This window comes from Xyrauchen texanus, chromosome 13 (assembly GCF_025860055.1).
Source record: "Xyrauchen texanus isolate HMW12.3.18 chromosome 13, RBS_HiC_50CHRs, whole genome shotgun sequence".
Classification (NCBI taxonomy): domain Eukaryota; kingdom Metazoa; phylum Chordata; class Actinopteri; order Cypriniformes; family Catostomidae; genus Xyrauchen; species Xyrauchen texanus.
In genome coordinates, this window is record NC_068288.1 from 13,955,722 (window position 1) to 13,980,008 (window position 24,287).

Here is a 24,287-nt window from a genome sequence, read left to right on the forward strand (position 1 = left end):
AATTAAAGGCTAAATGTTCAGGCATGGAAATGAATTTGTTAAAAAGACAAACCCTGATATATGCACTGCATACGGGTGCTACACAAAGGCCCTTTGTTTATTTGTGTGTTCACATTTTGTAGTTTTTTAATGCTGAATTTGTGTTCCGATTCAAAAAAAAAATCTTAGCAAGTAATTTAAATCTCAAATGTATTAATTGTGCAGCCCTAACAAACCACGAACAAAACTTTTAAAGCATTTATTAATATTTGTTCATGTTAATTTCAACATATAGAATACAAACACATTTTTAAATCATAAGTTGTATGGTAACATTTAATGCATCCGAACGTGAGCTAACAATTAATTGCATTTTTATTAATTATTCATCCCAAAGATGAATAAATACTGTGTGTATATATATATATATATATATATATATATATATATATATATATATATATATATTGCTCATCATTAGTTCATGATAACTAATGTATTAATTAATGTAACAAATGTAACCTTATTATAAAGTGCACCCGTTATCCACCGTATTTCCTAGAATGTGTATTGGAAGTACTGTACACTCCCTATCTATCTGTGTACCCTTGAATGTTTGCATTATTTATGTGATTTAAACTGTTTGGCGGGGGGGCTAGGCAACTTGCATTGTTTGCCTATAGGGAGGACCAGCACACACTATACATCCTTAGTAATATAGCAGATGATGATGATGATGATGATGATCCTTTGCTCGATCCAAGATTTCCTCAGTACACAGAAGCATATTCCAAACAACTAAACTGTCATCATGGCAATACAGTGTCGAATCTTGCATGCCGCTCGCGTTTGAACCGTGAACAGCTGGCTTGAGGGCAGTCCTGCCCTGGCGGCGGTGACGTCATCGAGCGCTGAGTTGGGCAGGAGCGAGAGATCGCTGCGGACGAGGGACCGGGAGAGCTACGAAAGGCACGCTAAACGGGATTTACCACCACCCTCTTTTGCAAGCTGGTCGGGATAAAGACCGTCTCCGTCTGCACCCCTTCTGTTTACCCGAACTGTCCAGAGTCAACCTGTAAAGGTAAAGCAAGACGAGCATAAAGTTGGTGCGTGAGTGTGTGGCAGCTTTATTCTGTGTCTCGCGGTTCACTATTATGGATGTTTCGAGAGAAACAGTCTATGCGAACAGCTTGTTTAAGTCGCTTATAACTACTAATGAGACTCTTGAACTCACATACTGTGACTGTATCTTCTCTTGTCGCTGGTGCTAAATACGGAATGACGCTTTTGTGTACCGACGCCAGTACAACAACAACGAGGTCAATAAGAATCGATTCTTCGAATCTTCCCTCGCAGTGTCCGCGAATCAGGTCGCGCCGCTGTTGTTATTGCATCGCAACCAGTTGACATTTTGTAATATTAGGCCTAAGTAATAATATATTTTATTTTTGGTCATGTTGATTATAAAAATAATTATAATCTTTTTATTTTTTTATTCTATAATTTTATTTTATTTATTTATTTTTGGTAATGTTGATTATAATTATTTTTATATTTAATATATATATATTATGAAATGAAAATAATTATGACCAAAACAAATATATATATTTGGTCATGTTGATTTATAATTATTTTAATTCTATATATATATATATATATATATATATATATATATATATATATATAAAATTTAAATAATTATAATCACATTACCAAAAATAAAGAAAATAAAAATTATAGATTAAAAAAAAGATTATAATTATTTGTATATTTTATAATCAACATGACCAAAAATAAATAATATATATATATATAATTTATTTATTTTTGGTCATGATGATTATAATTATTTTTTATTTTATTTTTTTACATTATTTCTGTCTGTTTAGTTTCTGTTAGTCTGTCTTTTTGTGAAAAGGAGCATCCCTGGCTCTTTTTTATAGCGTTCTCATTCTAGACAGTGTGCATGCCAGAGATAAGAGAATTGGACTGCCTCTCTGAATCCTGTAATTCTCTCATTTGCTAAGAGAAGGTCAAACATAGTGTGAACTGGCCTGTTTTCCTCTGTAGTTTGGGCTGAAGTCGATATTGGAAATGTGGTCGGTCATTTATGCATTAAAGGGACAGTTCACCCAAAAATGAAAATTCTGTCATCATTTACTCACCCTCATGTCATACCAGATGTGTATGACATTCTTTCTTCTGCAGAACACAAACGATTTAGAAAAAATATACGCAAGTCCTTTTATACATAAATTCTCCTACCTAACCAGTAGGTGGCGATATGGACAAAGAATGCGAAGGGCCAAAAACTTTTTCAAAGACTTTAATACTGTTTCTAACCCACACCTATCATACCGATTCTGAAGATATGGATATAACTACTGAATGATGCCTTTATGTGCTTTTTTTGATGTTCAAAGTTCTGGTCACCATTCACTTGCATTGTATGGACCTACAGAGCTGAAATATTCTTCTAAAAATCTTCATTTGTGTTCTGCAGAAGAAAGAAAGTCATATACGTCTGGTATGGGCACGAGGGTGAGAAATTATGAGAAAATTTCCATTTTGGGGTGAACTGTCCCTTTAAGTAATCAGTATCATAGGATTAGAGTTCAGTTTAGGATACTGTCAACCCTGTTAAAAAAAAATAGGTTGGAAGTAGGCATGGTTTAATGTGCCTCTCCTATGACATGTGTTAGATTAACAGTGTGCTGTGAAATCAGCATATAAAAATAATTTTAGCCTATTTTTGAGATTTGCACATTTTAATTTCATACCAGAATTCCATCAGATTGACATGAGTAATATTTTATTGTATTGAATTAATGTATTGAACTTGAGTAAATTAAAGTTGTATTATTTACATTTTGGTAACGATTTATTTGTTGGATATATCCCGTAGACAGCACATAAATTAGCTACAGCTCTTAGCAGAATTATTCATAATTGGAAGTTTGGCACATTACAACAGGACTGGATCTCATCCTTATCCCAATATAAATGCTGAACTGTGTTTGTTAGGACAGTTGATTGGAGAGACACACTTCACTGTCATTGTGCTCTTTCTTGGCGGGGTTTCTTTCTGTTTCTTGTCTCTGTTGGTGTCAGCTCTGCCAAAAATAACATCCTATCCCCAGGATTGAACTTTGTGTTCTCTCCCCTGTTGGGAGTTTAATTGCTGACCGTGACATAGCATTTCAACGGCTGTCCTATTGATCTCAGATGATACTAATGAATCGGTCCACAGCAGTTATGACACGCCTGAGAGATTGATTTATTTACTTATTTTTACCTAGAATAAAATAACAAAGGACATCTGCACATATTGCTGTCTTGTGACGCTTAATGACGTATTCCATGAGTATTATTTCCATGTTATTTCAGTGTTTTCTCTGCTCTGCTGAGCTGTTCTCTGCCCTCCTCTGTTACTATAAAATTAGATTTCATATTGCAGTGTGTGTTGCTGTGAACTGTAGGTTATATCGTCATTAAGAAAAGCCTGTGTCTTTATATTGTAATATAGTCCCCCATGCAGCGCAGGAATGGAACAGTTAGCTGCTCGGCGTGGATGATGCATAGTTTATTAACCGTCTGGGAGAATGTAGCATCTCAATATTTCATGCGAGCAAAGCTTGTCATCAGTGCCAGGAAAAAGTATGAATCCCTCCAAACATAGACATGGGTAAAAGTTACTACAAGGAGGACAAATAACATAAGTTCTGGCTCCTTGTCTCTCCGACAGCTCCTGCTGAGCAGTTATCTCAGAAAAGACCTTGAGAAGGGCAAATTCTAAAACGTAGTTTTTTATTGCTCAATATACTTGGAACATAAGACAGAGGCTACTACAGCAACGTCTTATTTACTGTCATATAATTCATGAGTAAAACAGCTGATTATTACTTTAGAGACCCTTTGAAAACATTGGTTTGAGAGGTTTGAATATTTAATTAAATAAAGTCACACACAAATACACACAGAGCATCTGCCTGTAATTCTCTCTCTCTCAAACTGTCATCTCTGGCCACCCTTATCCCTCGCGTGCACCATCGGGCTGATTGGGGACCGGGCGTGCATAGTTCCAGCACGGCTCCGCCCTCCGCGTGGGCATCGATCACTCCTCCACCCTCTCAGGTGGATGGTAGCTGCTCCTCCCCGGGCAGACCGGAGTCAGACCTCCAACCCACAGTGGACAAAACGCCCCTCCGCGTTCCCGGTGACCCGTGGGGACACACCTCTGTCTCTGGCAGCGACCCTACCGCTACAGGTGGTCGTACGTACTACTCACCACAAGCCCCATTGAGAGCGAGAACCACTAATCGTGACCACGAGGAGGTTACCCCATGTGACTTTACCTTCCATAGCAACCGGGCCAATTTGGTTGCTTAGGAGACCTGACAGGAGTCACTCAGCACGCCCTGGATTCAAATTTCGCTGAGCTACCCATACCCCTGAGTTGTCCAGTATTTCAACATTGTTGTCTTGGCGATGAAGCATCGGTAAACCCTGTTGGCCTAAATCCCCATAACTTTGGCACAACTACTGTCCATTGTGATTGGGGACAAATAATCGCTAAAATGTATAATTATCGCTAAAAAAAATATCGATTATCATTGACAGAATTCTTGCTTTAGCCATTGTGGCAAGCAAAACAATGACATCCATGGCAGTGATTACCCACAAGGCCTTGCATGATGGAAAGTGTCTGTGGTCACATGAGAGATTATCCCAGATGCTTGCTTGAACCCATGCACAGATCACTGACCCAGTAACAATGATACTCTCTGTTCAAGAGCAGGTGTGGATGCATTGATTTCCCATGTTTTGAGCCTTTTTGACATGGACCTCCTCTTGCCTCAGTCCGAGCAGGCGGTGTCAAAGCACCTTTCAACCGACCTAAATTAAGCTTTCACCTGTATGGTCAAACTATGCTTTAGAATCACTACACTTACCATCCAAATTCTAAACCAGTGTATGCACATTAGGAATAGTGTGTGAAAACTGTATTTAGACTTTTCAGTGTTGTATTTTTTGTAATTAAAAATAGAATCTAAACCCCCATTTTCGAGAGCAAAATTGTCACATTATGGTGTCGTCATAGCCGCAGTTGCTGAACTTTACTGAAATGAAAATTTACGCTATATACATATTGAGTTGTGTGATTTGGTGGATCAGTTTACTGGTGCAATGGTCGATCCAGAATGTCAACATCATTCACTGCGAGTTGCATGAATTGATTGATGAATATTTGTAACTGTATGTGAGTGTGTGTATTGTGTATTTGTGCTGTGTTTATTGCTATAATATAATATATATATATATATATATATATTAGTTTTATGAGTGACTGGTTAAGTGCTCATGGAAAAGATGTGTTTTTAGCTGTTTTTTGAAGACAGAGAGTGAGTTGGGAAGGTCATTCCACCAATGAGCTACAGTGAAACCGAAAGTCCAGGAAAGTGTTTTGGTGCCTCTTTTTGTTGGTACAACAAGGCACCACTCATTAGCCTTGTTGCTCAAGCTTCTGATTTGAACATAGCTCTGCAGAAATGATTTTAGACTCAATGACTGTCTTGTATGCCAGCATCAGAGCCTTGAATTTGATACATTCGATTGTTTTTGTTGAAATGAAGATCGGAAAATCAATTTTTGTTTTAACCAACCCCACATCCAACTAGATACATTTCAAAAATATACATTTTACAAATGTTATTTTATAATCTATTTATTGTCAAATTTAAGCTTTTTAAAAAATACAATTTGTGGAGTGCAGGATCTCATCTTTGATGGACACACATTATACGGAATAAATGGTCCATTTTAATCGCTAGCACTTTCAACAAGGCGATTTCCCAGGTATTCCAGGGCTTACATTTTAACAGCTATATTCGGGAACTTCAAGGACCTTGTGTGAACCCTGTTAAGTGTAGGAAAAAAGTGCACTAGGGGTAAAATCAAGCAATAGAGAGATTATAATGTTTGACGATTCGAAAACAATATTTCAAATTTCAAAATATCAAGTTTTGCTTCAATATGGTTCGTCATTTTTTTTTAGTTCACGATATATAAAATATCTAAATATCATCCCATCCCTATATACAGTGTATATGTACAGTATATGTATGTGTATATATATATATATATATATACACACTGCATGCCCTATTATTAGGCAAATTGTATTCCTCAGGGTTAATTTTATTGTTGAACAAACACAATGCTCTCAGTCAATCCAAAATGATAATTGAACCTCAAACCTGAATGTTTAACAAAGAAAAGGTGAGTTTTGTCTTTCTCAGGGGGATATTTAAGTGTGCACAATTACTAGGCAACTAAATTACAAAAATAATTTCTCCAAACTCAATTGTTTATTCTCAATTTTTAGAGTAGGTGCAACAAATAATTAACACAAAATGACATTTAAATAAAAATGTTATCCTTTCAGAAATATTCAGTGACCAATATATCCACCCTTCTGTTCAATAACGGCCATGAGCCGTCCATCCATGAGTCCGTCAGTTTCTCGATCTGTTCACGATCAACTTTCACTGAAGCAGCAACCAGAGCTTCCCAAATGCTGTTCAAAGAGGTGTGTTGTCTTTCTTCATGTTTGAGAAGGGTCCACATGTTCTCAGTAGGATTTAAGACAGGTGAGGAAGGGGGCCAAGTCATTATTTGGGCATCTATGATGCATGCGGTGCTAAACATCTTTACTACTATACTACTCAATTACTGGTGAGTTGCATATGCGCGTGATATATACTCACTTAAAATCGAGAAAATCTTAAAATCTCACATAAAATCTGCCCAGAATTGTGTTTGTGTGACCACTGGCGCAGAAATGGTTGAGAACATAACCATACCTGAAGCAGAAGGTCCTTCTTCGGATGTGGGGAGGACTGAATAAATACACAAGAGGAGAGAGACGGTACAAGAGGTCTTGTCAGATCATAAAACAGCCTGTCAAACAAAATTACTGCTTGTCTCCTTGGCTGGCTGTCTCTCCCACTTTTTCTGCTCCTTCTTTGATGTGAAGTGTTGGATGGCTGCTGACTCTTTAAATGACTTCATTAAGTCAGATGACCTTAGCTGCTTCCTGTGAAATCAGACACGGGGATTCTGTTCAGCTGCAAGAGCATCTCATCCTCCTGTCTCTTGATGATGTTTGACAATTTAAAGGCCTGGTGCTAGATCTGTCAAAACGATGCTATCATGCTAAGGCTGGAGCACCACTGATTCCTGACTTTTCCAGGAAAATGGAAACCACAGAGATTCAGCAGAACACACGTTTTAGGAAGTGTTCATCAAATCTAAAATTTTAATATTATTGTTTTTGCTCAGTCAGTTTCAGTGTTGGCCAGTAACTAAAAGTGGAGATGATTTTTTCAGTAGTGTGGCAGTAGCACATCAAACCCAAAGCAGACCCCTCTTTAATATACCCAATAAACCCAATTCAAGTCCCTGACTGGCATCAATATTTTTTCCTTGATTAAATATTTGCAGTACCGGTATGTTAAAAGCTGCTGATCATTACTATGTTCTCAACTCCAAAAGTAGTTTTTGTTGTTGTTGTTGCTGCATGTAGTCGACATGATCACATGGGAAGTTGGTATGTTGTTTCCAAGAGTTCCAGTACCCTGTGATCGGCCACATTATGCCAACTCACTGAAAAGCACTATCACCTATCAGACTTTATATATATTTTTTTTTACTACAGACGCTCCAGGAAGTGCGTTGCGTCAGCAGTGTGGGAGACCCGGGTTCGTATCCCGCATTGAAACCAGGAAGTAATCGTGTTTACATAATCAGTGACAAGCATGATTATGAATTAGCATTTTTCCCTCTAACATTAAAATTGTACTCCACTGATGGTTAGGTTTATGTTTAGGTTTGGGGTTTGGGTGTGGGGGGTACAGTTTATAAAATATGCATTCCTCTTCAATCTATTACAGCTTGTACAGTTGAAAATAACTCTCTTTTGGCACCTCTCAGTGGATATTTAACCCAGATAATGAAGCTCTCATATGCCCAACAACATTAACCGCTTTGGTCACTGGGGGCAGTGTTCCGAATTTTGGTAAGCACATGTAACTTGTCTTGCTCGACCTGCTCCTAGTGGGATTCGAACCAGCGTCAGCCAGCATGGTGGGAGCGCTAACAAGGAGGCTAAAGGCTACAGCCCCTAGCGTCAGTCGCTAGTGCGCCTCTTGAGGCCAGGGGAGTGAGGTTTACACATACCGCACAGCTGTCACGTTCCACCTGGCTTCCGTTACACTCACCCGCCTAAACCTCACTCCCATCCGGGTCACGGCACCACTATAACCAGTCCTGCTTGATCCACTCTGAACGTGATTCAAACTGGTGATTCAAGTTTAATGCTGTCACCCTAAGTGAGATCACATAGCTGCTTTTTGTTGGAAGCTTGAGGTGTTGCTAACTGCTTTTTGCAATAGCATAACCTGACCTTTGTTGAACTACTTTAAAATATAAATAGCTTCAAAGTAGCTTCTGCAACACTGGTCAGGTCAAGAATGTCTCTGTAATGCTTGTGTGCTCATGACATTGTGACTCTGCTAGAGGTTTTTATTAATACTGTATTGCAGTTAGGGCTGGGGCGGTATGGATTTTTTCTAACCGCGGTTGAAAAGAAAGATATTCCCGCGGTATAGCGGTAAACCGCATTAAATACATTACATTGGATCAGTGAAGACTTTGGCGCACACATCAGAAGTCGCTTTTGATAGACAGACTTTAAATATTGTCACCTACATCCGAAGAAAAAAAACGAGCACAATTTTAAATAGTCAAATTTTCATCAAGCAGTAATTTGGCATGAACTAATCACTGTATAGATTTCCTTATTTAAGATTATTCTCAGATACATTCGCATTGAAGATGGGTCAGACATGATTTTGACCACTTTATTAAGTTTTGTTTTGTAGAAAGCCTTTCTTTAACTTAAAATTTCGTTTTGTATAAATTGTATCTTAATTTTAATCACTGTTTCATTAACTAATTGCCTGGAATTAATAAATAAGAAGCAAATATAGCAGACATATAATCAGCAGCAGGACGTGGACGCGCCGATGCGATCTCTTGCGCGTGAGCTCTCTCATAAATGAACCGAAACTCTGCGGCTAGGCCTACTGCCTCACAGACATGAGAAATAAATAGAAATCTTAAAATGCATTTTAAACAAAATTCAAAACAAAATGATAACATTTTAGGCTACAGCAGCCTAGTAGTCAGGTTTGCCGATGTGCGTTACTATTTATTTATTTATTTTTATCCCTGTGCGCCAATCGGAAACGGACTTCACTGCTGATATTCTGGGGATTCAACATAGCCAATAGGCTATAGCCTGCTAGGGACTTTAGCCTTTAAAATATCTTTGCTGCATTGGATCAGTCTCCTTTCTAGAACAGCCAAGAGCTTTCTAGCCTCGCGGCAGCAGCGCCTTGCATCGCTCAGACCTTAAAACAGTCAGCGCCGCGGATGCGGTTTTGAAAATTTATCAAAAAACGTTGGTGCGGACAGATGAGTTTTGTGATGCGGTTGCGGATTAAATAATAATAGCCCATCCGCGCATCTCTAATACAAATGGAATGTTATTATGTGTCATGAAACATTGCGCTCCCCAACTCGCGAAAGGTCGGATTTGCTCCATATTTTGATAAGTTTTGTTTAGAAAACCTTGAATCCATGTAGGCTAATATCATTAGACATAATCCATATCATTAGAATCAATGAATCCATGTCATTAGACACAACGAATCCATGTCATTAGACACAACGTGCACACATGTGCAGGCCAATGTTTTTTTTGTTTTTGTTTTTTTGCGGTGACGACGGTGACAAGCTCAGACCCGCGGTTGGAGTCACGTGACCGCGGTATTGCGGTAATGCGGTAACCGTCCCAGCCCTAATTGCAGTAACACTGTAATAGTAGGCCTAATAATCTGGTGGTAAATAATTGCATGGGGTGTGAATAAAGTGTATTTGTGTTTGTGAGCAAAGTGTGAAATGTGACGAGAAAGACGAGACTTTGATATTTTATCTTTTTGAAACTACAGCAAATGTAATAACCAATCACAGCACCGGCTTTCCTTCAGGGCCTGTTGCCAACAGGTGGCCATTTGGTTTTGTTTTGTTTTGTTGTACTTTGATTCAAAATAGGATTTTGGCAGAGCTGTGTACAATGTACAATCATAGCCTTAAAACCAGCTGCTGAAATGCAGTTCTACTCCGGCAGAGTTCATTTATTTGAGCACTTAAGTGGCTTTTCTTGTCACTCTCTTTTGTTTTTCTCACTCTAAATCTAAAAGTAATAGTTTCTGTCTCAACACTCCAACTAAAGCATTTAGGTGTTTAATTTCAACATGAATACTTTGAGGACTGAAGTATGAATTAAGACATATGCATATGTGAGAATGAAGCGAGGCAAGAGCGTTGATGGATGGGTGCTGTTCTGATTACTGTGACTAAGAAGAGTTCCAGCATTTCAGCGGAGGCTTCTATACTTCTCTACTACTGCATTTCGACCAGCTTCATCATTTTTTCCTTCTTTTTCCCCTGCTCAGGCATGATGTTACTGTATTTTTACCCACTTGTACAGTCTTAGACCAGACCAGAATGGAGAAGAATCGTCACCCATTCTTGAGTCACCCCGATGTTCCTCTTTCTGATTTCTTCATTAGTTCAAATTAAGAATTCACTAGATGATGAATCTTATGAATCATTCTATTCCTGGATCTCCCTCCTACTTGCATGACTGAATAATTTCCTAAACATGCTTGTTCTTTTAAATCTTTTTTTTTTTCTAATTTCAAATGATCTGATGCACTTTTTAATTTGTTCTTCTGCTCAGCAAACATTATTTGTTGGCCTGTATGGCGGCGTTCAGGGGTGATTAAAGAATTAAAGACCTATTGAATTTATTTCCTATTGAATGTTTTGAAGAGCTCATCCCCTTTTAAAGGCCAAAAGCCTTTAGTTTACATCACAGCTATGAACCATGATTTGCTACATGTCGGTTGCAGATGGTATTAGGGGGAGGGACATTCTTATTTTAGAGAGCATTTGATTGGACCAAATCTGTGTAGTTGGTCTGCTGAGGGAGCTGATGACATCTCGACAACCCTAACTCGCACACTTACTGGACTTACACATCCGATTGTCTTTACTCATGCAGATATTCTATAGTCCTAGATACACGTGCATGAACACTATGTTTGTGTTCAGTAAGCTAATGCTTTCTGGTAAGTGTTTTGTTCTGATGTGGCCAGCTGCTACCGTGGACGTTTAAGAGGCAACATGTACATGTACCCATAACTGGGGGTATGTAATTATGTAAGTATTTAAGCATGTAATTATGGTTCTGTTCACTTTATCTCACTTTTAAAAGTCTTTTTTTATTCCACTAGATGGGATCAAGTACTAAAATTTATTTTTTTATTCCATCACATTCCATCACAATATACAGATCTGAAATGTAGGTGGCGCTCTAACGCATTTTAGCCCTCAAAGTTTATGCACCACCCTTAATGTTTTATTGAATATCTCGGTCTCTGAGTGGACTAGAAGCTCAATCTAGGTGTCGTTAGAAGCCATGTTTGTGATGATACAACATACTATCATCAAAAGTCGAAAACATATTTTTATGATGATTTGGTTAACATGCTTTTCCTACTGAATGGCATATTTTGTTCTGAACATCTAATATATAGCTTTGGGTTATTCAACCAAGCTTGTCACTGTCAAATAAAAACTGCCTAAGGTAAAAGCAGATATAAAATTTTTTGCAATTTGGGACTTAGAAGCAATAATCGGTGTTTAAAAGATACATTTGTACAGGATTTGATAACATAAATCGTAATTAAGTTTTTTATTATTTTGAAAATCTTTAAAACTGTGGTTTTAGAGCAACAAAATAAGCTAAATAGTCACACTCCTGAGATTGAGAGTTTTCATTTGATATATGACTTGTCAATAATTTATGTTCCATGTGAAACATTTTTATATTAAAATGAATAGTTTTAACCTATTACCTCTAGGGGGCGCTAATTTTTGATGCAAATGTTTTCAGGCCTTATTTTGTGTAAAATGAATGCAAAAGTGACGGTATTCTCTGAAAAGTTCACATTTCAAAATGATACCACATTTGTCTGATAAATGTAAACAGAGACTTTAAAGTTTGACTTGAATTGTTTTCGCGACATAGTGCCCCCCCCTGTGGACCCGAACTTCAGAGTTTAAGCTTAATTTGTGAAAATCCTCCATTGACTTCGTGGACTTCCATTTCGCCATTCAAAATGTTACCGACATTAATTATATAAGTGTAATATTTGCATACCAATCGGTCTTTCTTAAATCTGTTTGCATGCTGAATTGTGATTGGCTTTTAAATGGCTATTTTGGCATCCATTTAATCATATAGAAAGTGTTGCATTGTATGTTGGCAGGTCAGTATTTTCGAGTTACCTACTTGGACCATAGTTTCAGATACTCTGGCAGAAGAAAGATATGAGCTTTGATCTATGAAACTGATGAGTTATTAAGGTTCATATTCATTATTGTGCCCTTATTTAACCCCAGGTTGCTTCATGGGAGGATACCTGCAGTTATTATTATTTTTATTTATTTATTTTTCCCACTTTTTGCACCTAATTTGGAATGCCCAATTCCCAATGCAGCTTTCAAGTCCCCGTGGTGGCATAGTGACTCACCTCAAGATGAATCTCAGTTGCCTCCGCGTCTAAGACCATCTTATCACGTGCCTTGTTGAGTGCGTCGCCATGGAGACACAGCGCATGTTGAGGCTTCACGCCATTCACCGCGGCATTCACGCTTAACTCACCACATGCCCCACCAAGAACGAACCACATTATAGCGACCGCAAGGAGGTTAAACCATGGGACTCTACCCTCCCTAGCAACCGAGCCAATTTGGTTGCTTGGGAGACCTGACTGGAGTCACTCAGTGCAGTTAGTCATTTTATATCAGTGCAACAGCAAATAACGAAAGTAACCAAAAAGTTTTCAAACATTACCACTGCATTGATCAGCAGGTGACTCCTGAGTCATAGAGAGAGAGAAGGAAAAGTAAACACAGGTGTTGAACATGAAGGGAGTGTCAATGTTAACAAGTAAGGCTAAGACTGCTGAGGCACTTCACTTCAAAAACTATGGAAATGAGTGACTGAAATAGAAAGATGGGAAGACAAGGCACTGACGCCAAGTGTCTTCTGCTTTGAAGTGTGTTCCCTTCTTCAGTTGCCAAATCAGATGTCAGCGCCCTTCCACGTGGTTAATGAATAACTATCACAATTATTATATTATATACAATTATTCACAAAAGCCACTAAGAGCATAAAGCAATCTGTACAGTGGGTACAGGGTTTACATACTTGTTTGTTTCTTGTTATCTATTTATAGTGTTGGACAAACCTGTTTTTCAACTCATCAGAGAATCAAAGAGGTGAAAACAAACAGGATCGCTCATAAAGCTTGTTCATGGAGCTATAAATGTGGCAAGACTTATTTTCCTCATGAATCTCGTTTTGCACATTGTAATGTTGTATTAATGTGTTTTGTCTCCTGTTGACCCTACATTAAAAGGGGAATTGCATTATTGCAACTTGAATAACCCCTTGTGAGGTACTGAAGGGTTATTCAGTGACATGGTTTTAAATATTCCTCATTGGCCTTTCATTGCCAAGGAAATGGTCTCTTTTTCCCCTGTCTGCCTGACTGTCTGTAGACATGTGTTTATCTCTTCACAATGCCTGATATCTATGGCAACTGCATTTTGATGATATTTGGAAACTTGTTCAGAAATCCACAAACGATTTCATTCACTTTTGATTTACATGTTTCCATTGATCATGGTATAAATAATGGAAGGGGTGTACTTGCTTGTTTTGATTATTGGATTATTATTACATTCAGGATGTTTTAGTATAAATTTGTACTTGTGTTTTACACACTATCACGGTTATGCTGTAAACGACTCCATGGTTAGCATGGAAGTAAAGGATGCACGCCTGTTTTTTTTGTTTAGTGCCCTTTAGCGGCAGATGACTGTATAGACAGTCTGTTCTCTAACTGCTGGCAAGATTACTAAATGCATTTGTGCTGAAATTAGGGGATCTACAGCCATGGCCAAAAGTATTGTCAGTGACATAACTTTTGTGTAATGCAAAGTTTGCTGCTTCAGTATTTGTAGATTATATTTTCACATGTTTCTATGGTATAATGGAAAACAATGATGAGCATTTCATAAATTTTAAAGGCTATTATTGGCAAAAACATTCAATATATGCAAAGAGTCTATATTTACAGTGTTGAACCTTGTTCTTCATAACCTCTGCAATTCACTCTGGCATGCTGGATATCAGCTTCAGGGCCAAATCCTGACTGATGGAGATCCATTCTTGCCTTATTAGTGCTCTTGAGTCGATCACAATTTGTGGGCTTCTGCTTGTCCACTCGCCTTTGAGGATTGACCACAGGTTCGCTATGGGATTAAGATCGGGGAAGTTGCCTGGCCACGGATCCAAAATTTCAATGCAATGATCTCCGAGCCACTTCATTATCACTCATGCCTTGTGACATGGTGCTCCATCATGCTGGAAAATGCACAGATCATCACCAAATTGCTTCTGGACCGTTGGGAGAAGTTGCTCTTGCAGGACGTTTTAATACCATTCTTTATTCATGGCAGTGTTTTTGGGCAGGATTGTGAGAGAGCCCACTCCCTGTGATGAAGAGCAACCCCACACATGGATGGTCTCAGGATGCTTCACTGTTGGCACGACACGGGACCCATGGTAGCGTTCACCTTATCTTTTCCAGATGTCCCAAACAGTCGGAAGGGGGCTTCATCAGAGAAAATAACTTTGCACCAGTCTTCTGCTGTCCAATCTTTGTACTTCCTGCAGAATTTTTATCTGTCCTTGATGTTTTTCTTGGAGAGAAGTGGCTTCTTTGCTGCCCTTCTTGACACCAGGCCATTGTCCAAAAGTCTTCGCCTCACTGTGCAGACGCACTCATGCCAACCGTCTGCCAATATTGAGCTCTGGACTGGTGGTGACACGATTCCGTATCTGACTCCTCAGGAGGAGACGGTCCTGGCTCCTGCTGGACACTCCAGGACGTCCTGAAGCCTTCTTCACTGCAGTTGAACCTCTCTCCTTGAAGTTCTTGATGATCAGGTAAATGGTTCTTTCAGGTGCAATATTCCTTGCAGCAATTTCCTTTCGTGTGAGGCCATTTTGATGCAAAGCGATGATGGCTGCACGTCTTTCTTTAGAGGTAACCGTCGCTTACAAGAACACAATGATTGGAAGCACTAATTCCCTCCTTTTACAGAAATCAGTCTGCTCTTATAATCCAATCAGAATGATCGAGTGATGTCACCTGACTAGTACTCGTTCTCACTTTCACAGGTGCTGCTGATATGATTAGTGAAATTATGTTAGCTGGTCATTTTGTGCCAGGGCCAAAAAACAGTGACATTTGGGTTTATGAACATTTTTGCAATTATTTAAAATGCATCTGATCACTCTGCACAATAATCTAGAAACGATGTGAATCAACACCACAACAACTGAAGCAGAAAACAGCGTAACAATGTTTATGTAACTGCCAATACTTTTGGCCACGGCTTTATGGTTTAAACCAGCATATCGGGAAGCAGTCAAATATTAAACTGGGGAAACAGATTTTACGTCCCTTGTGCATAAAAAGCGTGGGATTTTGGAGAGAGGACAGGATACATTTATAGATAAAGTCAAAGGCTCAATAAAAGCTGGCATGAAGTAATACAGTGTCTCAAAGTTCAACATTCTGATGATGTCTCTGGACAATCCAGTGTCTCCTCAGATACTCTGAACATTAAAGGGATAGTCACCCAAAAATGGAAATTCTCTCATCATTTACTCACACTCATGCCATCCCAGATGTGCATGACTTTCTTTCCTCTGCAAAACACAGATTTTGAAGATCACTTGAGCATTTTGCCATCTTTCGTGAATCAGGCTTATGTTGAAGATTTCTCTTCCTGTTGCTCTCTCTCTCTCTCTGACTTTCCAAGTCATTAAGGTCACATCTATGTCTCCCCGTGTGTCACACAGCTGGCCCATGTGGCCTCACTCCCCTACTCCTCTTTCTCTCTCTTTTCTTCTTCCCCTTAGGGTCAAGGATTTCCCAGCAGTTGGGTTACAAGAGTACACAGTCACGTGATGCAACTAATGGACTCAGAAAGAAATAAGAGTATCCAGAGATGAGACTTGGGCAACACACACATGAATACAAGCATTCAAACATACATAATCAATTATAGACAATATCTGATATGGGGCAAGATGGTGTTATAGGGTCAGTTCACCTAAAATTGAAAATGATCTCATTATTTACTCGCCCTCGGGATATCCCAGGTGTGTTTGACTTCCGTCACCAGAACAAATTTGAATGTTGAATGTTAAATTAATGTCTTCTAAAGTGATACAGTTGCTTTTGGTGCAATAAATATAAATATTTTTGTACTTTTTAAGTATTGTCCAACACTTCTGGTAAGCTTCACGAGAGGGTGGAGTCCAAGCGGTCTCTCGTGTGATGTTTTCACGTTGCTATGATACCGACGTAATCTCACGTTCTCCTATCAGTTGAGACATCCAGGATAAACACACAAAAGCACCATCTGTAAAGAAACAGATAAATACAGATCTAAACCAAAACCAACTGAGCTTCTGTACAGTGTTCCTCCTCCTCACTTGTAAACAGCGCTGCTCTTCTGGATGTGACACACGTGCTTTAGGCCGAACACACCAAAGCGATTACGTCACATGCGTATACATACCGCTGCTGACCGAAAGCATGATTTATAGTTAAAAAAGTACTTAAATATTGATCTGCTTTGCACCAAAATTGATCGTGTCTCTTTAGAATAGGGCTGGGCGATATGGAGCAAAAAATATATCTCGATATATTTTGCTATATCTCGATATACGATATATATCTCGATATCTTTACAGGAAAAATAACCCCCCAAAAACTACTGCAAAAACAAATATGCCAAATACCACAGTCTTTTTTTATTAAAGTGCAAAGAGGTAGGCAGTGCACGTAAGAACAAAGTGCTTCTTACTATTTAACTGTAAAATAAAGGAAGAAATACATATTGCCTTTTCATTCAAAAATGAAACAACTCAACTCAAGGTAGGCAGTGCATATATAAGAACAAAGTGCTTCTGCGACATTTAAGAAAAAAAATCCCTGATTACATAAATAATAATAATTTAACTGTAAATTAAAATGTCCTGCTGCTCCACATGTCTGTAATCAGGGCATAGTCAGTAACCTTCTCCAATTCAGCAGCAAGCCGCTCTCGCTCCGTAGTGTACAGTCGCGGGAGTTCTTGTCTCGCAAAGTAATGCCGACTAGGTAAACTGTATCTTGAATCATTTTTTTTTAGCATGCGTACAAAGCCACGTTGTTCAACGACGGCAATGGGTGCCATGTCCACCGCTATATGAAATGCCACGGACTCTGTGATGTTACACCACCTTGCGCTCTTTCTTTCATATTCTACACTCCGCGTTAAAGATTTGTGGAGTGTTATCTGTGTAGTGTTTGGAGTGTTACCAGAGCTAGTGGGTTTAGTGGCCGGGATCCTTAGTCTGGTGCACTCCTCGTATGCGAGCTTGTGCCTTGTCTGTAAATGGTGGAAAAGTTTTGTGGTGCTAGAAACTTTGGTTGGCACCAACTTTCGGCATTCACGGCAGTAGACATCTGTCTGCTGTTCATCCGATTAAATGTTGAATGAGACAACACGCGAAGGGAGGGGGAGCAAAAGCAAGGAGGCGGGAGCGAGCACAGCACAGAGAAAGCAAACGAGCAAAGTGGCGAAATCAGAATTGAATATAAACAATATATCGATGTATACGATATGTCAAAATTCATATCGTGTTTAAAAAATATCTCGATATATTTTAAATATCGAGATATCGCCCACCCCTACTTTAGAAGACATTAATTTAACCGCTGGAGTCGTATGGATGATGTTTATACTGACTGTCTGGGATTTTGGGAGCTTCAAATGTCTGATCACCATCCACTTGCATTTTAAGGACCGTCTGAGCTGAGATATTTTTCTATTTTACTTCAAATGTGTTCTGGTGAAGAAAGAAAGTCAAACACACCTGGGATATCATGAGGGTGAGAAAATAATGAGAGAATTTTCATTTTTGGGTGAACTGTCCCTTTAAACAATGAAGTGGCCAGTGTTTATGTATGGTATCATGACGTATCCGCTGTTCCCTCTGACTGCTGTTTAGTTGTGTGTGTGTGTGTGTGTGTGTGTGTGTGTGTGTGTGTGTGTGTGTATGTGTGTGGCAGCTGTCAGAGTGATTGGACAGCAACACGCTGAGTGTGCCCCGAGCAGGAAGCAGCCCTGTCACAGCACCATCATGCACCAATAAAGCCTCTTTCACTGACACATCCCCCTCTCTCTATCACACACACACACACACAGACACTATTTCCTTTTCTCTTTTTTACATTTTCTTTGTATTTATCTGCTACAAATTGTGGTAAACCGGTGGTAAAGTTGCAAAATGTATTACTTATTCCTTAATTGTCTAATGTAGTGTTAAGTATACAAATAATACTGTCATTGCAACTTATCCCACTAGCAGGGTGTACATTTTTACTTTAATTTGTGCTTTAATTTATTGTGATGATCAAATGTATGGTGTAAGTGGGGAGGCCTGGGTAGCTCAGAGGTAAAGATGCTGGCTACCAACCCTGGAGTTGCTAGTTTGCTAGTTTGAATCCAGCGTGTGCTGAGTAACGCCAGTCAGGTCTACTAAGCAACCAAATTGGCCCGGTTGCTAGGGAGGGTAGAGTCACATGGGGTAACCTCCTCGTGGTCGCTATAATGTGGATCGTTCTCAGTGGGGCGGGTGGTGAGTTGATGCCGCGGTGGATGACGTGAAGCCTCTACACGTGCTATGTTTCTGTGGTAACGCGCTCAACAAGCCACGTGATAAAATGAGCGGATTGACGGTCTCAGACGTGGAGGCAGCTGGGATTCGTCCTCCGCAACCCGGATTGAGGCGAATGTATAATTCAAGATTATACATTTTATTTTCATATTTCTAGAGTGTTAGACTTGGAATTCAAAAAGCCAAGCACACAAGTGAGAAAAAGGATCTTAGAAGTGACTCAAAATTACGTACGTGCTTATGTCAGAAAATATGCTTTTCCAATCGCATTTCCTTTTAGGACACTAATGGTTAGGTTTAGGTTAGGGAGATACGTTATACTCATTAAAACACTTTACCTATCTAAAATTAACATTAAAAACCTTGTCTGGTTACGACACCATTTCACTCACTTTTGGCGCCTCCTGCTGGACATTTCACTGGGAAACTGCTCAAAATGTGTAATGAAGCACGTCATTTTGTTTTGCAAAAATGTTGTCACAGTAACGTAATTTCAAGAGATCAGGCTGCATTTAACACGATCGTAAATCAATTTAGAGACCATTTTTACTATTTTTACTCCGAGACAGAACTTCTACTGTCACCTCAGGAGGGCGGTGGGCCTGTAGTATAGACATCTCTCCGGTATCCTATTTCTAATAGGTTAAACTAATGGTGTTACAACATCAACCTATTTTACAATGCTCCCTGGCGTCCCCTATTCCGACACATGCATGTTCACTCCCTTTCTTTCTGTCCCTCTCGTTCGCCTTTGGTGATTCTGTTGAATAATTCACTGTATTTAAGATGGGATGGTGAAAAGGGGAATAGCTTTAAAAGCTGTTTGAGGGCCGCAGGGCTCTTGAACCTTCCTGTCACTCAGCCCTGCCGGCGCAGCTCGGTGTTTGGGGATTGCCAGGCAACATCTATCTGGAGTACAACTGTAGGCTGCACACTTGCTAGGCAATCTACACGGATATAGTCAGGCACCCTCTTTAGTCAAATAGCTTTCCTTCGGCTTGACGACTTGCAACTTGCTGAAAACATGCTGATGTTGATGGCATGCATGCACTGATACTTTTTGCTTTTTAGTATCTTATTTTTTGGAATTGGCAGGGATTCTGATCTCTCTTTATTTTTATTTCAGAGGGACTCCATGAAAGATGTCAGAGGAGGCGATTGTTATTGCCAAGTGGGATTATACGGCACAGCAAGACCAGGAACTTGACATTAGGAAAAATGAGCGATTGTGGCTCCTTGATGACTCGAAAACATGGTGGTGTGTACGAAATGCCTCCAACAGAACGGGCTATGTGCCCTCCAACTATGTCGAACGCAAGAACAGTCTGAAGAAAGGCTCTCTGGTGAAAAACCTCAAAGATACCCTTGGTAAGAGACTTGTCTATTTTGACTAAAATTTTGGTAAAGCAAGAATTATCCCATGTTGAGGATAGAGGTCATCACATTATGAAAATGACAGCAATCAATACCAATATCTATTTCTGTACCACAGCAAAAACTAATAAATCTTGCCTTTGAACACTCTTTTATTTATTTTATTTATTAAGTCAAATATTATTACACATCAATCATCCAATTCAATTAAAACAATGGCATGAAGCACGTGAACATTGCTTGGAGTTTCTAAGTAAATTGTTTTGTCCGTATCTGTTTAGTTATTCAAAATATATTTAAAATGCAATTCACACATAACAATTATTTGAATGCACCTCTATGATGAAGTTTCCATTTTTCTAGGCGTACAAGTGGAGTAACAATCCAGAGACTGTCAAATAAATAAATAATAATAATAAAAAATAATTAAATGCAGGAATTCTTGAAAAAAATAATGTTGGCATAACCCTAACAAAACTATATATTGATAGATATTAATATTCATGACTCAAAAATGCATGATATTTGTAAAAATGTATATTTATTTAAAAATACAATTAAAAAATATAGATTAATTGCCTTGAAAAGTATGTTTGAAAACGTTTTTTAAATTAACGATTAAGTTGTGTACTCTTATGTCACGTGTTTTAACATGTCACATATTGACACGTTTTAAATAATTAAAAAAGATTTCTTATTTTTATCACCACGGATGAACTTATTTGTCATTAACCTTAATACAAAACAAATAAATATATATATTGTTTTATTTTTGATTAGTATGAGCAACATAATAGTTGGTAACAGGTGTGTTATGCTGCATTGACACTGCAGGACCTTGTGCTCAATCTGGAATTTTGACTTTTTTATTTGATTTATTATTTAAAATAAAAAGAAATCTGTCCCATTTAAGATAAACCAACTGTGTTTACCTTCATTCCTTGCCAAGACGTTGTATTGATTTGCTACTCAGTACTAACAATACTGTAGAAAGATTAACATTTATGATTTTAGTATTGACTTTTTATCGACGTACCTTTATTTTTCACATCCCTTGCCCAGGATGGTGTTGTATGCATGAGAAAACATTTGATTTGTAAATCAGTGTATTCAAAATAAACCTCCCTTAGTCTGAATCGTTCCCTCTTGTTCGTGTGAGAAATGTGCTTTTAAAATCTTCAGAGTTTCAGCAGGAAGTTGAAATTTTAAAGCTTTTGTTGTAAAACCTAATTAGCTTCCCACCCGATGATCACACAGGTTGAGAGGTGAACAGCTCGATCAGCCGTGTCTTGAGGCGTTATGCATGTGTGAGTTCAGAGTAGTCCTCTTCAGCTCTCCAGACAGTACAGCGGGGACTAATGTGTCCCTGAATTCTCAGTGTTGATCGTACGACTATGACTTAGCAAGCTGTTATTTGCTAAATTGTGTATTGATATCAGAGCGATGACTATTAATTTGTTGAGGACCATCATTCGGCCCCACAACCCTCACTTGTGATGCAGTGTTCCGCCCACTGGTTTTGTTTTTGTGGAAGCACCTGGGACGAAGCAGCTAAACGCGGTTGATATGCCGATGGCAGGAAACGAGGCATGCTAATGGCGGTGCCATCTTTACCTCAACGTCTTTTTTTAATCTTCCTATTAAGCACATGGTGGTGTACGGAAACAAATATCATGGGTAAACTGAATTGAATTGGCGATACTGTTGATTTGATTGGCCTTCGAGACTCACATTTCATGTGTATGCAGTAGGGATGTCAATTTTCTGACATTTTCATGATTGATTGTTGTGGAAATTAACAATCAATTGATTTAAATGTTGATAATTGTTAAAGTCAATAATGCAAAACGCAAATGGAGGACTCATACATCCCCATGTCCTCATGCACGCATATTGTGTTTTGTCTTCACTATATGCTTTGCTTCATTTAAACTGACTGATCTCAGTTCAAGACAGTCTGAGCTGTCAGTAAAGATTTAAATTTTCGATGCACAGACTCATGTGACAAAACAACATGGCGCCGATCTCAGCGGAATTTGTCTTTGGGAGAAACGCCAACAAAACTACATCTGGTAAGAAACCTCGTTAAGTTTTAACATTGAAATCTTTTTGTATCAAAAGAGTAACTTCTCGAGTTTCATCCGATATGCCATTTTAAACATTTCAGCAATTAAACGCGAAACAGCACACTGTTAAACACAATGACCTCGTGCGAGGACAATGAGCCTCACTTACCTTAGAAATCCTACATTTACTGTCAATTATCACATTGAGAATAAATGTATTCATGCAAAAGCTGCCAGATGTGTCTTTCAGAGGCTTTATATGGAGTTTGGATGAAAATAAGCTGCATTTCAAACTGTTCTGAGACCAGTGCAGACAGACAGCACACTGGAGGTTAAGTCATGCACTAAATAGGGAGCAAGGGAGCATCCTATAGCTCTCCTATAACTGTTCTGAGACCAGTGCAGACAGACAGCACACTGGAGGTTAAGTCATGCACTAAATAGGGAGCAAGGGAGCATCCTATAGCTCTCCTATAACTGTTCTGAGACCAGTGCAGACAGACAGCACACTGGAGGTTAAGTCATGCACTAAATAGGGAGCAAGGAGCATCCTATAGCTCTCCTATAACTGTTCTGAGACCAGTGCAGACAGACAGCACACTGGAGGTTAAGTCATGCACTAAATAGGGAGCAAGGGAGCATCCTATAGCTCTCCTATAACTGTTGTGAGACCAGTGCAGACAGACAGCACACTGGAGGTTAAGTCATGCACTAAATAGGGAGCAAGGGAGCATCCTATAGCTCTCCTATAACTGTTCTGAGACCAGTGCAGACAGACAGCACACTGGAGGTTAAGTCATGCACTAAATAGGGAGCAAGGGAGCATCCTATAACTCTCTATGCAGTTAAGTGCATTCACTCCTAAAATCTGATCAAAAGTTCAGTTTCAGGCTGCAGATGATGTTTGGATCATGGGACAATAATCATCAGTACATAGATTCACAATTTATAATGTATAAATTTAATCTAACATGGTTGACAGTGATTGGACGATGCTGGACATTACTTTCAATCAGAATTATTTGTTAATTTCTGATTGATGTTTATTTGACAGTGCATTGAGATTTTGTTGCCAAAGTAGAAATCTTTTTTTTTAACCAAAAAGTCAAATAATTTGTATCAGCTGTAATGTCTGTAATATCTCAAAAACATGAAAAACCAACACTCACCAAAAAAAAAAAAAAAAACGTACATATAGCTTGTTATTATTTCAAATTTTGTTAGTCCAAATGTTGACCCACTGTCCTCATATGAGGATATGCATTTTGAGGAAAACTACACTGATCAGCCACAACATTAAAACCACTGACAGGTGAAGTGAATAACATTTATTATCTCGTTTCAATGGGATCTGTCAAGGGGTGGCATATATTAGGCAGCAAGTGAACAGTCAGTTCTTGAATTTCTTGTGTTGGAAGCAGGAAAAATGGGCAAGCGTAAGAATCGGAGCGATGTTGACAAGGGCCAAGATGACTGGGTCTTGTTGGGTGTTCCCGGTATGCAGTGGTTAGTACCTACCAAAAGTGGTCCAAGGAAGGACAAGGGTCATGGGCGCCCAAGGCTCATTGATACACGTGAGGATCAAAGGCTAGCCCGTCCGGTCCGATCCCACAGAAGAGCTACTGTAGCACAAATCGCTGTAAAACTGTAAATGTTCCCATGCTGACCCCTGTCCACTGCCGAAAGCGCCTACAATGGGCACGTGAGCGTCAAAACTGGACCATGGAGCAGCGGAAGAAGGTGGCCTGGTCTGATGAATCGCATTTTCTTTTAGATCATGTGGACGGTCGGGTGTGTGTGCGTTGTTTACATGGAGAGGAGATGGCAGCAGGATGCACTATGGGAAGATGGCAGGCCGGCGG

At 39.1% G+C, this 24,287-nt stretch overlaps 1 protein-coding gene across 1 annotated transcript in view; it reads left to right on the forward strand.

Moving 5' to 3' along the window:
- The first annotated feature begins 549 nt into the window (after window positions 1–549).
- nck2b (NCK adaptor protein 2b) overlaps window positions 550–24,287 on the forward strand; it is a 36,397-nt gene continuing 12,659 nt past the window's right edge. The window contains exons 1-2 of the mRNA XM_052140496.1: window positions 550–1,060; window positions 20,112–20,353. Coding sequence (XP_051996456.1) covers window positions 20,128–20,353 — 226 coding nt within the window. The 5' untranslated portion in view covers window positions 550–1,060; window positions 20,112–20,127. The remainder of the gene's footprint in view (window positions 1,061–20,111; window positions 20,354–24,287) is intronic.